General features: G+C 43.8%; 1 protein-coding gene across 6 annotated transcripts in view; it reads left to right on the top strand.

Moving 5' to 3' along the window:
* Positions 1-704: 704 nt before the first annotated feature.
* Positions 705-14,574, top strand: part of EFCAB2 (EF-hand calcium binding domain 2) — a 158,784-nt gene continuing 144,914 nt past the window's right edge. For 4 of the 6 annotated variants that reach the window (XM_055373945.2, XM_055373940.2, XM_055373947.2 and 1 more), the window contains exon 1: positions 705-1,182. In XM_055373945.2, coding sequence (XP_055229920.2) covers positions 844-1,182 — 339 coding nt within the window. In that variant the 5' untranslated portion in view covers positions 705-843. The remainder of the gene's footprint in view (positions 1,183-14,574) is intronic. The other 2 variants (XM_055373939.2, XM_055373957.2) reach the window with 2 other exon arrangements.

The raw sequence follows: 14,574 nt of genomic DNA, 5'->3' as shown, positions 1-14,574 counted from the left end.
TTTATAAATTGCTTTTACATAACATATGCACTGAAATACCATTTAAGATTAGTTTTGAAAATAGGTGTTCGTTTCAACCACATCATTAGGTATTTTATTCAAAGCTCTTTATAAAAAGAGCTTTACTATGTTCCAGTATAGTAAACTTATCCAGAAAATAAGACAAAAATTTAACTTCATGCTATAGCTGCAAAGTTTCCGGAAAGCGGGATTTAAAACTTCCATTGTAACTTTAACCAGCGGTCATGTCAAATTTCACAACTAAGAACATTTTAACGCATGTAATACTGAGCACAACATGGGCACGTTTTTGTTGCTATGAGAACCTTCTATTTTGTATTAGACATTGCAGCCTTGACGACGCAATGTTTGTGCCTATTTTGCGCATGTTTTTCTGCAGCTATTCCTCTCCTCTAGCAATAGTCGAATGGCTCTGGTTTCCTCTTGCGCCCGGCCCAGTTTTTCCGTTTTAGCTTCGGTTGTCATAGGCTGTGCTGTCGCTTTCTCTGGGAAAGGACGGTGAAGACTGGACGGGAGAAACCGGGAGGGCAGGCGCGGCCGTTCTGCAGCAGCCGGGCCGCTTCCCGGCGGGAGGCGGGCTGTGAATGGGAAGCGGGAGGAGGAGGCTGGGCCGCGGGCTGGTTCTATCACCCCCTTGGGAGCCCAGCTCTTCACCTAGCTCTCCTGCGCTTTTCAAAATCTGCAGTTAACAACAAAAATCCAGCAACGCCACGTCGCACAAACAGGACAGGAGGGGGCGAGGGGTGTGTGCGCGCGCGTGCTGTCCCCAAATGGATGAGAAATAAGGGAAAGGAGGGGCTGGGGACCGTGTGATGAAGTAACATGCTAGGCCCGGGACAAGTCCGGCTCCGGCCTCGGGTCTGGAGGAACAAGGCTGGGGGCCGGGTGGCGCGGCGCCCGGGTCCCGGCTGGCAGACGGGGCCTCTGGTCTTCCCCCAGGGCGAGGGTCGTGGCGGGAAGCGGGGACAGGGCGCGCGCTCCGAGCCTCCTCCCCGCCCCGCCCAAGGGTCTTCCTCCCCCGGGATTCAGAGCGGCCCCTCCTCCAGGCCAGGCTCGCCGCGGGGCGCTGAGCAGGCCGGGACACCGCGGCCGAGGTTATCGTTAGGCATCTCCCAGGCGACCGGCTCCGCAGCAAGATGGCGGACGAGAAAGACAGGGAAGGTAAGGTAGGGAAGCCGCGGAGCCGCTGCCCTCGCCGCCCGCCGCGACCCCGGGCTGCACGGGGAAGCGCCGGGTGGGGGTGGGCCCTCGTCCATCTGGAGTTCCCACCCGCAGGGAAAGGGCGGCCTGAGGAGGGGGCCACCCGGCAGTAGCAGTCGCCCTGCCCCCGTCCCCGTAGCCCGCCCGGCCCGCCGCTCCGCCCCGCCCCGCCTCTCTCCCCTCCTCCCTCCCTCTTCTCTCCCCTCCTCCCTCCCTCTTCTCTCTGCCCTCCTCCCGCCGCCTTCTTTCTCCTCCCGCCCTCTTCACCCTCTTCCCCTCCTCCCGCCCCTTCCTCCTTCCCCCGCCCTCGGGGGCCGGGCCTTGCCTCCTGCGCGGGCTGCGCCGGAGGTGCCGGCAGGGGGTGCTGATAATGGCGTCGTTGTTCACGGTCGCGGGGAAGCCGCCGCCGCCTCCACACCCTCGCCTGCGGTCTCGGTGCCGCAGGCGCTACGCCCGTAGCTGTCCAGGCTGTGGGCCCCGAGGGGTGGCCTGGGTGAGGAGGAGTTCTGGCCGCCTGAATCTGACGGGATCCTCTGTTTGCGCCGAAACCCCGCCCTGGCGCAGCTTGATGGCGTTCGCGGCCACCATTTTGCCTCCTTAATGAGGACGCAGGAGGACGGTCTGGAGGTCACAGCCGCTGCCTCCGAGCTTCCCGGTCCTCCGAAATGCCTGCCCCGCCGCCGGCTAGCGCCGCGCAATTGGCCTAGTGTCTTGTCTTAAAAAAAAAAAAAAAAAAAAAGACACACACCCAAACAGCAGTTTTAATAACGACGAAAAACCAAAACCTGGCGGAGATCTTGGAACCGCTGTGCGCCGGCCGGGCCTCTCCCAGGGGACCACCCAGCCCCGCGCGGTGGCCGCCTGCAGAGGCGGGACTGCGCTTCGAGGCTTAAGGTCGCCAGATCCGAGGCATCGATGTGTTGCCTGTGCGGAGAAGCCAAAAAGTGATTACGTTTATTTGCAAGACTGTTCATGTTATTTTCAGTTCATGGTGTGATTAAAACCCGATCCTTTGTTACCATGCCCTTAGGTACTAAAAAATAATTGTGTTTGATAGTTGGCAGTCACCCAAAAATATCCAAAAAGCCATGAAACAGTAAAGGTAAACAAGTAGGAAATGAAAATAATATTCCTCCTTTGTTTTCTTTCTGGAGTGCTCAAAACACCCTCTCAAACCATTTTTCTCAGCATAGAACCAAGTGTGGTCAAGTTAACAGCTAATATTTACAAGGGAAGAAACGAACCCTGAAATATTTAGTCACTTGTTCCGGTGATCACAGAAAATCGGCGAAGAAACACATGAAACTGCCAACGATCTCCCTATTGATAACAAGGATACCGTGATTTTTATATAATAATCTGAGAAGCCAGGATTATTTTGTAGGTATTACCTTTACGAAGATGCCCTTACATACAAAGAAAAGGGTAATTTTAAAACTTTCCCAGAAAAATGGATGGCTTATTTTTGTTCTTTATTTACCAAAAAAAAAAAAAAAAAAAAAAAAAAAGCCATTAGGAGATAAACTAGCAAGGTAATTATGGATATTTATTTTCTTAAAAAAGACTTGGTTAGGTCAGCATGAGAAAAAACGCACTGGAGTATGGTACAAATACAATATTTCTCCTTTTTTAAAAATTGAGAGCTTTCCTGATTTTTCAGCTTTTGAACAATATTTTTCCATTTAAAGTAAATTCAGAGAAACAATTTTGTCGATAACTCATAGAAGTAATGACTGTTAAAAGCTGGATGCCATTCATTCAGAATACATATATTCAATGCCATTATGTAGATAAGGCATTCTACTTAGAACTTTGAAAGATACGAAAATGAAAGACATTGTCTTTGCTTCCAAGGAAGGTGAGATGAGTAACGGAGATGAGATATATACAAATGGGAGGAAATAGTTAACTGGGCTGAGTAGTCTGGGTGCCAACCACTGTGCTAGGTGTGTATCCTTGTAGTCCGTGGACAGCAGCCTGGACATCACTGGCTGCCACCGACCTAATGAATCAGTCTTCATTTTAACATGTTTGTAGGTGATTTGTATGTACATTAACGTTCGAGAAGGCCGGGCGCGGTGGCTCACGCCTGCAATCCCAGCACTTTGGGAGGCCGAGGCGGGCGGATCACGAGGTCAAGAGATCGAGACCATCCTGGCCAACATGGTGAACCCCGTCTCTACTAAAAATACAAAAATTAGCTGGGCGTGGTGGCACGCCCTGTAGTCCCAGCTACTCAGGAGGCTGAGACAGGAGAATCGCTTGAACCGGGGAGGCGGAGGCTGCAGTGAGCCAAGATCACACCACTGCACTCCAGCCTGGCGACAGAGTAAGACTCCGTCTCAAAAAAAAAAAAAAAAAGCCAAAAACAAAAAACAAAATAAAGTTCGAGAAGCACTCATGTGCTGTATCTCATTTATTGTTAACAGTTTTATGGATTAACTAATTGCAGTTTGTGAAGGGTATTATGAAATAAAGGCATTTTGTCAGAGGATAAACTAAGTAGAGACTCATTTTGGTGGTAAGATCTTTTTATGGAAATAGTCCATTACTATATTTGATTGTCAGCTACTGTATTTTGAATTTTCAGAAATTACGTCTAACCAATTAATCAGAATTGATTAAGTTTTGAGGATTCACTCAACTAAACTCATAAAAGACTGATGTGCAAACCTGAATGATTTATTAATTTAAATAGGGGTATATACATTGACTTGAAGACTGATTTTGCCAATATACTAATGTAATAATTTTGGCAATATATTAATATAATAATATACTGTTTTATGGGTACTAAGCTTCGGGTAGTGTGAATTTGTATTTCAGAAGTCATTTGATGACCATGGAATCACACAAAAGAAAGGATAATTTTGAAGGATGTGTTCATTACCCTCTAAGTTCCAAAAGATCTGGGACCATTTCTGATCTGTTAATACTGAGTGTTGTGTAGAGTGCTTGGAACGTGGTAGGTAATCAATAAATATTTGTTGAATTCAGAACATTTGAATTAATCAAAGACAGCTTATGAGATTTTAACCAAAGCATTCGTAGCTATTTTCCCCAAACTTATTCTATACCTAAAAATACACAAAACTCGTTTTAGGTCTCTTTTCCCCTCTGCTTTACCGGTAAGATACATTCTTCTATTCCATCTGGCTCAACAAAACGTTTTATTTCACAATGCCACGGTATTCACTAGCATGTCTTTAAAAAACAACTGCAAAAAACCTCATTGTAGAAATACACATATGTTTTAAATAGTTCATCCTTAATATTGAGATTTCTAAAAGTTCTAAAGAGGGAGTAAGTTTCAGGGTACCCATCCTATCCACTCTTCTTCAATATTTAGAGATGAACTTTGATAGAAGTATTGAGAATATTGATAAGAAAAATTACCTAAATTAGAAGGGGCTATTGTGCTCATAAAACTTTTTTCTAAGATTATGTACGTTGAAGTTGTTATACTTATTTGTAGCATTTTTTGCTTTCATACAGTATAATTTATTTTTTCATAGATTAAAAATTATACAGAATTATATTAGCTAAAAGTTTAACCTTTAGAACCAAATTATTTTTAAAACCACTTTTTTAACTGAAAGAAGAATGTTTGAAATGGGATAAGAAAAAATATTTTTGAAGGTTTATTATTTTTCCAAAGTTTCCTCAGCCAGAACATTTTTTGTTTTGTTCTTTCTTTTCCTTCTGTTTTGTTTTGTCTGTTTAAATGGAGAGTCAATGCAATTGTTGATTCTTTGGCTCCTTAAATCTTATTGTTTCTGTCTCTTAGAGAATTTTATATAGGACTGGAAGGATCTTCTGTTTGTAATTAGACTCACGTCTAGGAAACAAACTGCTTAGTTATAAAATTCGAACTTTTGGCAGCCAGTGAGCTTTGGAAAGTAAGAACTTTTTAGTAAGCTGCAGATATTAAAAGCTCACTCTAGGATTTACTATTTTTGTTTCTATTAAAATATTCTTTGTTACTTTGCGTGCTTTGATAACATTGCTTGATAAAGTGCCTCTAATTCAATTATCAACTCCTAAATGGAAGAGGTTTTACAAGGTTTGTTGTTTTGTTTCTGATTTCCTTCATTGTGCCACTCTTTTGAAAACCCAACATTTGGAAATATAAAGTAAAAAACAGAAATTTCAGGTGCCTATTACTTTATAAAAAGGGTTCCCTTAAATAACGTCTTTGTTTTTTTTTTCTTCTTTTATTTTGAGACAGGGTCTTGCTCTGTTGCCCAGGCTGGAATGTGGTGGTGCAACCTCTGTTGCCTAAGCTGGAATGTAGTGGCGCCATCACGGCTCACTACAGCCTCGACCTCCTGGGTTCAAGCAATTCCCCCGACCTCAGCCTCCCAAGTAGCTGGGACTACAGGCGCAAGCCACCATACCCGACTAATTTTTTTAATTTGTAGAGACAGGGTTTCACCGTGTTGGCTAGGCTGGTCTCGAACTCTTTATTTTTTTATTTTTATTTTTTTTTTGAGACGGAGTCTTGCTCTGTCGCCCAGGCTGGAGTGCAGTGGCACGATCTTGGCTCACTGCAAGCTCCGCCTCCCAGGTTAACACCATTCTCCTGCCTCAGCCTCCCGAGTAGCTGGGACTACAGGTGCCTGCCACCACGCCCGGCTAATTTTTTGTATTTTTAGTAGTGATGGGGTTTCACCATGTTAGCCAGGATGGTCTCGATCTCCTGACCTTGTGATCCGCCCACCTTGGCCTCCCAAAGTGCTCGGATTACAGGCGTGAGCCATCGCGCCTGGCTCGAACTCTTGAGCTCAAGTGATCTGCCTGCCTTGGCCTCCCAAAGTGCTGGGATTACAGGCATGAGCCACACTGCCTGGCCTCACAGTAACTGTTGATAGTATAGAGTGTAGCCTGTGGGACAGTACAAAGGTTGAGCTTTGAAGTAAGACTTGAATTTGAATTCCGTCTTCCCCAAGCTCTAATTATCTGATCTTAGCCGAGATGCTAAACATAAGTAGCTTCAAGTTCCTCAGATGTAAAGTGGGGATAATTATACCCCCAATATTTCATAATGTTGTAATGGGGACAATGTTTTCTTATTCATTTTTACATCCCCAGCACCTGCCACAGTGCCTGGCATCAAAGGAATGCTGAGGCCGGCTCACGCCTGTAATCCTAGCACTTTGGGAGGCCCAGGCAGGTGGATCACTTGAGGTCAGGAGTTCAAAACCAGCCTGGCCAACATGGTGAAACCCTGTCTCTACTAAAAATACAAAAAATTAGCTGAGTGTGGTGGCGCGTGCCTGTAATCCCAACTACTCAGGAGGCTGAGGCAGGAGAATCGCTTGAACCCAGGAGGTGGAGGTTGCAGTGAGCTGAGATCACACTACTGCACTCCAGCCTGAGTAACAGGGTGAGACTCTGTCTCAAAAAAATAAATAAATAAATAAAAAATACAATAAAGGAATGCTGAATAAATGGGAAGGAAAGTGTTTGGTACATATCTAGTGAATTAGTAAGTATTAGTATCTGCTTAACATAAAACGTAAGAGTTGGCCAGGCGTGATGGCTCCTGCTTGTAATTCCAGCACTTTGGGAGGCCGAGGTGGGGAGATCACCTGAGGTCAGGAGTTCCAGACCAGCCTGACCAACACGGTGAAACGCTGTCTCTACGAAAAATACAAAAATTAGTTGGGTGTGGTGGTGGGTGCCTGTTATCCCAGCTACTCTAGAGGCGGAGGCAGGAGAATTGCTTGAACCTGGGGGATGGAGGTTGCAGTGAGCCTAGATCGCAGCATTGCACTCCAGCCCAGGCAACAGAGCAAGACTCCGTCTCAAAACAAAAAAACAAATAAAACATAAGAGTTAAGAAAACTTTAAGTCTTACCAATTGGGATCATACATAATGCATTCCTGCATATTTCTGGGGTAATTTAATAAGTTTTCTTCCTGTTTTAGACCAATATAAATATCCGGTTAAGACTAAGCAAACAAGAAGACTAGCTTTTTGAAGACTAATTTGTTTCCTCTTATTCAGAATAAAAAAAATTTTGAAGAAAAACTGGACTGAAATTTGTTTTTGCTCTGATATATAAAATTTACAGAAATGTCTCAAGAATAGTCATAATTTTAAAGATCAAATGGACAGTGAGATACTACCTCACGCCTGTTAGGAAGGCTATTATCACCAAAAGTCCCCCAAATAATAAGTATTGGTGAGGATGTGGAGAAACTGGAACCCTCGTGGAGTGTTGGTGGCAATGAGAAATGGTGCAGCTACTGTGGAAAGTGGTATGGCGGTTCCTCAGAAAGTTAAAAGTTGAGTTACCATTTGACCCCGCAGTTCCACGTGTGGGTATATATCCACAGTAATTGAAAGCAGGCTCCCGAAGAGATATTTGCACAACCTGTTCATAGCACATTATTCACGGTAGGTAAAAGGTGGGAGCAGCCCAAGTGTCCATCGGCGGATGAAAGAACAAACCAAATGTGGCATATACATGCAGTGAAATATTATTCAGCCTTCAAAGGAGGAAATTCTGACACATGCTACCGCTTGAATGAACCTGAAAGACATCATGCTAAGTGAAATAAGCCAGTCAAAAAGACAAATACTCTATGATTCCACTTACATGAGGTACCTAGAGAAGTCAAATTCATGGAGACAGAAAGTAGATTGCTGGTTGCCAGGGGCTGTGGGGAGGGGAGAATGGGAAGTTGTTTAAGGAGTGTAGAGTTCCAGTTCTGCAAGATGAAGAAAGTTCTGGAGATTGGTTGCCCAGCAGTGTGAATGTACTTAACACTATTGAACTATATGGTTAAAAGTGGTTAATACAGTAAGTTTTACATTATGTGTATTTTACCACATTTTAGTAAATAGAAAATGTTGAGTACATTCAGAATGAAAGAAATGGTACATTGTTTTTCAAAGGCAATTTGGAAATTTGTATTGAAGAATAAATGATGATGGCTAGGCAAGGTGACTCACATCTGTAAACTCAGCACTTTGGGAGGCTGAGGTAGGAGGATTACTTGAGACCAGGAGTTCGAGACCAGCCTGGGCAACATGCTGAGACCTCATCTTTGCTAAAAATAAAATAAATAATAATGAAGAAGCCGGGGGTTCCCTCTCTCGGCTTTGGAGCCCCCATCCCTCTGTCTCTGTACAGGGAAGCTTCTTCCTTCTCCTTTCTTGCTCCTTCTTGCCTATTAAACTCTCCATTTCTTAAAACCAAAAAAATAAAAAATAATAATAAAAAGTGATGTCCACATGCTTTGAGCTTTAATATACTTCTGGATATTTATCCTTAGAAATATATTCTGAAAAGAATAAAAAATGCTCTAAGCACAAAAATGATCAACATAAAGTTATCTATAAATTTGAAAATATAGATAACATTTGCATGTCCAACTAATGGGGCATACAAAATAAATGGTTGTATGTCCACTTGTTGGGTTGCAGCCAAATATATAAAAATTATATGTGTAAATGGGTAAGGACACGTCGGGGAGCCCAGGAGATGATGATGATAGCAGGGTGATTAGACTTTTAGGGGCACTTATTTTTAAAATCTCATTTTAATGTCAGTTCTACAAAACTTTAAAAACCCACTTAAATATGCTAATTAAAAATTATTCTTACCCACTTGTGAAAGTGTGTTTACCAGATGCTGTACTTGACAATACTTTGTAAACCTCTAGTATGGATTTTATAGATATTAAGTCTGTAAAAAAGTAATTTTAGTTTTTATTTTTATTTTTTAAGAGATGAGATCTAGGCCGGGCGCAGTGGCTCACGCCTGTAATCTCAGCACTTTGGGAGGCTGAGGCTGGCGGATCGCCTGAGGTTGGAAATTCAAGACCAGCCTGACCAACATGGGAAAACCCCATCTCTATTAAAAATACAAAATTAGCTGGGCATGGTGGCGCATGCCTGTTATCCCAGCTACTCGGGAGGCTGAAGTAGGAGAATCACTTGAACCCGGGAGGCGGAGGTTGTGATGAGCTGAGAGCGCCATTTTACTCCAGCCTAGGCAACAAGAGCGAAACTCCGTCTCAAAAAAAAAAAAAAAAAGAGACAAGGTCTCACTCTGTCACCCTGGCTGGGGTGCAGTGGCTCGATCACAGCTCACTGTAGCCTCTACTTTCTGGGCTCAAGTGATCTTCCCACTTTGGCCTCCCAAGTAGCTGGGACTGCAGGGGCGTGCCACTGTGCCCAGCTAACATTTTTATTTTTGGTAGAGATAAGATCTTGCTTTGTTGCCCAGGCTAGTCTCAAACTCCTGGCCTCAGGCAATCCTACCACCTTGGCCTCCCAAAGTGCTGGGATTACAGGCTTGAGCCACCACCTCTGGCCCATAATTTTATTTTTTTAAATGCACTAGTAAAATTGGGAGTTTAAAAACCTGGACTAGAATTTGGACATTGCCTTTTTTTTATTCTTTTTAAGATTTTGCTTGTTAGTGTCAATTTATCTGACCTTTGGTTTGAAGAATTTCCATCTAATGAGGAAGACAGGCGGCTAAGGAGACAATGATACAATAATGTGATAAGTGCTATGATAGTTGCACATGTATGATGATTGGGTGCCGGGGGAGGGTCACCTGATTCACACACACCCTCTTTAAATTATAGCCCCTTTTTATTCCCTCTCATAGCTATTTGTTTTTTTCCTCTTTCATACTATATTTTGTAATTACCTGTAGATGTGTTGTTTGATGTCTGCTTCTCCTAGACTCTTAACTTCCAAAAGGATAGGGGTCATGCTCATGCATATACCCAGAGCATGGCATATAGCTCGGTATTTGCTGAATGTTGAATAAAAGTTGGCTTTCTGAAGGAGATAACCGAAGCTTATCTTTTTTTTTTTTTTTTTTTTTTTTGAGACGTAGTCTTGCTCTTGTCGCCCAGGTTGGAATGCAGTGGCGTGATCTCAGCTCACTGCAACCTCTGCCTCCTGGGTTCAAGCAATTCTTATGTCTCAGCCTCCCAAGTAGGTGGGATTACAGACATGTGCCACCATGCTGGGCTCATTTTTTTATATTTTTAGTAGACGGGGTTTCACCATATTGGCCAGGCTGGTCTCGAACTCCTGACCTCAAATGATCCGCCTGCCTCGGCCTCCCAAAGTACTAGGATTACAGGTGTGAGCCACTGTGCCTGGCCTAATTTTTGTATTTTTAGTAGAGACGGGGTTTCACCATGTTGGCCAGGCTGGTCTGGAACTCCTGACCTCAAGTGATCCGCCCACCTCGGCCTCCCAAAGTGTTGGTATTACAGGTGTGAGCCACGACTCCCAGCCCCAGGCTTATCTTGAAGGTGTAATAGCACAGAGAACAAGTAGGGGATGGATATTTCAGGAAGAGAAGAAATAACATACTTGAAATTGTGAAGACTCAATATGGCCGAAATTTAGGATGGGTTAGGAGATGTGGGAATTTTTATTCTTAAAGCATTGGTGAGTGATTAAAAGTTTTTAACAAGGCCGGGTGCAGTGGCTCACGCCTGTAATCCCAGCACTTTGGGAGGCCGAGGCAGGTGGGTCACGAGGTCAGGAGATCGAGACCATTCTGGCTAACATGGTGAAACCCCGTCTCTACTAAAAATTAAAAAAAAAAAAAAAAAATTAGCCGGGTGTGGTGGCAGGTGCCTGTAGTCCCAGGTACTTGGGAGGCTGAGGCAGGAGAATGGCGTGGACCCGGGAGGTGGAGGTTGCAGTGAGCCGAGATCACGCCACTGCACTCCAGCATGGGCAACACAGCGAGACTCCGTCTCAAAAAAAAGAAAAAAAAAAAAGTTTTTAACAAGATGGGAGGCTGAGGCAGGATAATCGCTTGAACCCGGGAGGTGGAGGTTGCAGTGAGCCAGGATTGCACCACTGAACTCCAGCGTGGGTGACAGAATGAGACTCTGTCTAAAAAATAAAAATGAAAAAATAAAAAATAAAGTTTTTTTTAGCAAGAGACAATCATATTTGTTGTCTAGAAAAATCACTTGAGCAAGTGTGCTCAGTGGATTAGATGGACTCCAGGTTTGGGACTCCAGGTTTGTCCCAATATAGTAGTCCAGAAGGATAAGACCCTGAACCAAAGTAATGGAAGTCAGGAATGAAACAAGGAGATAGGCTAGAGGAAATGGATAGATTTTGTAATAGGACAGATATGAATATTGAGTCAGGTCAGGGACACGGTTTCTGATTGGGTAACAAAGAATAAAAAGGAATAGTAGAGTTATGTAAATAATAGTTCTAGTCTTGCACATGTTGAGTTTGGGTGCCTGTGAGGCATTCAGGTTGAGATATAACATAGGCAGCACTGTGTGCTTGGTACCTAAATATCTGTTGAATGAAAAATGACAATGATGTGTGTTGGATCGCTTGAATGTATTCCTCTATAAGTGGTTGTAGTCTTGGGAATGGTTGAGAATGTCCAGAAAAAATGGATACAATAAAAAATAATGTTGACTGAGGCTGGGCGTGGTGGTTCACGCCTGTAATCCCAGCACTTTGGGAGGCCCAGGCGGGTGGATTACCTGAGGTAGGGAGTTCGAGACCAGCCTGACCAACATGGCAAAACCCCCTCTCTACCCAAAACACAAAAATTAGCCAGGTGTGGTGGCAGGCGTCTGTAATCCCAGCTACTTGAGAGGCTGAGGCAGGAGAATCGCTTGAACCCGGGGAGGCAGAGGTTGCAGTGAGCCGAGATCACGCCATTGCACTCCAGCCTGGATGACAGAGTGAGACTCTCTGTCCCCACCCCACCACCCCACCGCCAAAAAAAAATGTTGACTGAAAGGAGAAGTGACTAGGATCAGAACTCTGGGTAAAAATCAGTAATTGAACAGAGAAAAATAACTTGTGAATAAGATTGAAAGCACAATTGCAAAATCATGGGAAAATGAGCAAATAGTGTCACAAAAGCCAAGTAGGAAGAATTTCATGAAGGAAGCACTTAAAAATGTTGGGAAAAACTCCCCAATGGTTAACATTTATAGAGCACTTACTCTGAAGTAGGCACTGGGCTGAATGTTTTACGTGTATTATGTCCTTTAATCCTTACAATAAATCTATGTGGTAGGTGCCTCTGTTACCCGCTTTCCACAAGTAAGGAAATGGAGGCTTAGATAGGTAAAGCAGCCTTCCAGTTTCAGCTCAAAAGGTAAGCGCTTGGAAGTCATCACTCTGGTTGCTCCTGGAGCCATAAACTGCAAGAAATATTTGTTAATTTTGACAAATTGCTGGAGGCTGCATGTGGACTGTCATGAGAGTGAGAAACTCTGGAGGCCTGCAGTCTTAGGAGGTCCCTCACACTTCCTCCGGTTTTACTCCTAGGAACCCCACGGGGTTATTCTGGTGAAGAACCAAGCAAGGTTGGTTTAACAGGGGAAGGGGAAAGCAACGCTTTTGAAATATGCTAGTGCATTCTTCATAAAAAGGCCAATTTCAGTGGCCGCTAGTCTGGTCTTATCTCAACGGATGGGAAAAAGCTGAAAAACACTTGTGAAGGTCACAGCCCATTGACACAGGTCCACTAAAAGACTGAGATTTAATCATAAGTTGATAGAATTCTCCTCACCCATCTCTTACCACCACATCAACAGGAATACAACTCAGTACAACTGACAGCGGCTTGCAGCTGGAAGACCTACAAGATGGAGACTCTATTTAAGGACAAGTTCTTAGGGAAGCCTGAAGAGGAATCTGGCACCTACAGCTACAGCAAACATTAAACACAGCCCTACTCCTAGCCAGATTGAGGTAAAGCCTCACACTAGTAGCTGATTACTATCATGTCTGGCTTCCAACAAAAAATGATAAGACATGCTAATAGGCAAGAAAAACAGCCTAAAGAGACAAAGCAAGCATCAGAACCAGACTTAGATATATGATAATGGGTGTTTTGTAATTATCAAGGAATTTAAAGAACTGTGATTAATATGTTAAAGGTTCAGGCCAGGCTTGGTGACGCATGCCTGTAATCACAGCACTTTGGGAGGCCAAGGAGGGTGGGTCACTTGAGGTTAGGAGTGTGAGACCAGCCTAGCCAACATGGCAAAACCCCATCTCTACAAAAAGACAAAAATTAGCCAGGCGTGGTGGCGTGTGCCTGTAGTCTCAGCTACTTGTGAGGCTGAGGCAGGAGAATCACTCGGACCCTGGAGTCCATAGACTCAATGTGGCTGAGGAAAGAATCATTGAGCTTGAAGGTATGTCACTAGAAACTTTCCAAACTGAATTGCAAAGAGAGAAAAGAATGAAAAAACAACACCCAAGAACCATGGGATAATTTAAAAGGTGTGAAATAACATGTAATTGAATGCCAGAAGGAAAAGAAAGAATAGAGCAGAAGAAATATTTGAAAAAATGGGCTGAGCGGGCCCAGCACTTTGGGAGGCTGAGGCGGGTGGATCACCTGAGGTCAGGAGATCGAGACCAGCCTGGCCAACATGGTGAAACCCTGTCTGTACTAAAAATAAAAATACAAAAAATTAGCCAGGTGTGGTGGTGAGTGCCTGTAATCTTAGCTACTTGGGAGCCTGAGGCAGAAGAATTTCTTGAGTCCAGGAGGCAGAGGTTGCAGTGAGCTGATACCGCACCATTGCAACAGAGTGAGACTCCAATCTCCTAGGGAAAAAAAAAGAAGAAAATCATCTGGAAAGCTTGTTAAAACATAGATTGTTGGGTCTCACCCTCAGTAATCTGGAGTGAGGGGGTCTGGAAATTTGCATTTCTAACAAGTTACCATAGGATGAGCATGCTGTTAAGAAACATTGATCTAAAATTTAAAGTGAATTTTGCCATTTCAGTGTATTTCCTTCTAGGTTTTGTCTAGGCAGATTTGTATTTTGTTTTGTTTTACAAACTTGAGATGATATTGAATATGGTTTTATGTCCAGCTTTTTTCACTTACTATTAGAAACATTTTTTCATGTCACAAGTATTTCTTAAAAACATATAAAGGAGTTGCATTCATTATATTAGGTTGGTGCAAAAGTAATTGTGGTTTTTGCTATTAAAAGTAATCGGGCCTGCCGTGGTAGCTCACACCTGTAATTCCAGCACTTTGGGAGGCTGAGGTGGGCGGACCACTTGAGGTCAGGAGTTTGAGACCAGCCTGGCCATCATGGCGAAACCCTGTCTCTACTAAAAATACAAAAATTAGCCAGCTGTGGTGGCGCATGCTTGTAATCCCAGCTACTCGGGAGGCCGAGGCAGGAGAATCACTTGTACCCAGGAGGCAGAGGTTGCAGTGAGCCAAGGTCGTGCCATTGTACTCCAGCCTGGGCAGTAGAGCAAGACTCCGTCTCAAAAAAAAAAAAAAAAAAAAAAAGTAACCGGAAATACCACAATTACTTTTGCACCAACTTAACCTAACATTAGTA

The sequence above is a fragment of the Gorilla gorilla genome, chromosome 1 (assembly GCF_029281585.2).
Source record: "Gorilla gorilla gorilla isolate KB3781 chromosome 1, NHGRI_mGorGor1-v2.1_pri, whole genome shotgun sequence".
Taxonomy (NCBI): domain Eukaryota; kingdom Metazoa; phylum Chordata; class Mammalia; order Primates; family Hominidae; genus Gorilla; species Gorilla gorilla.
This window is presented reverse-complemented; position numbering and strand designations above follow the sequence as displayed.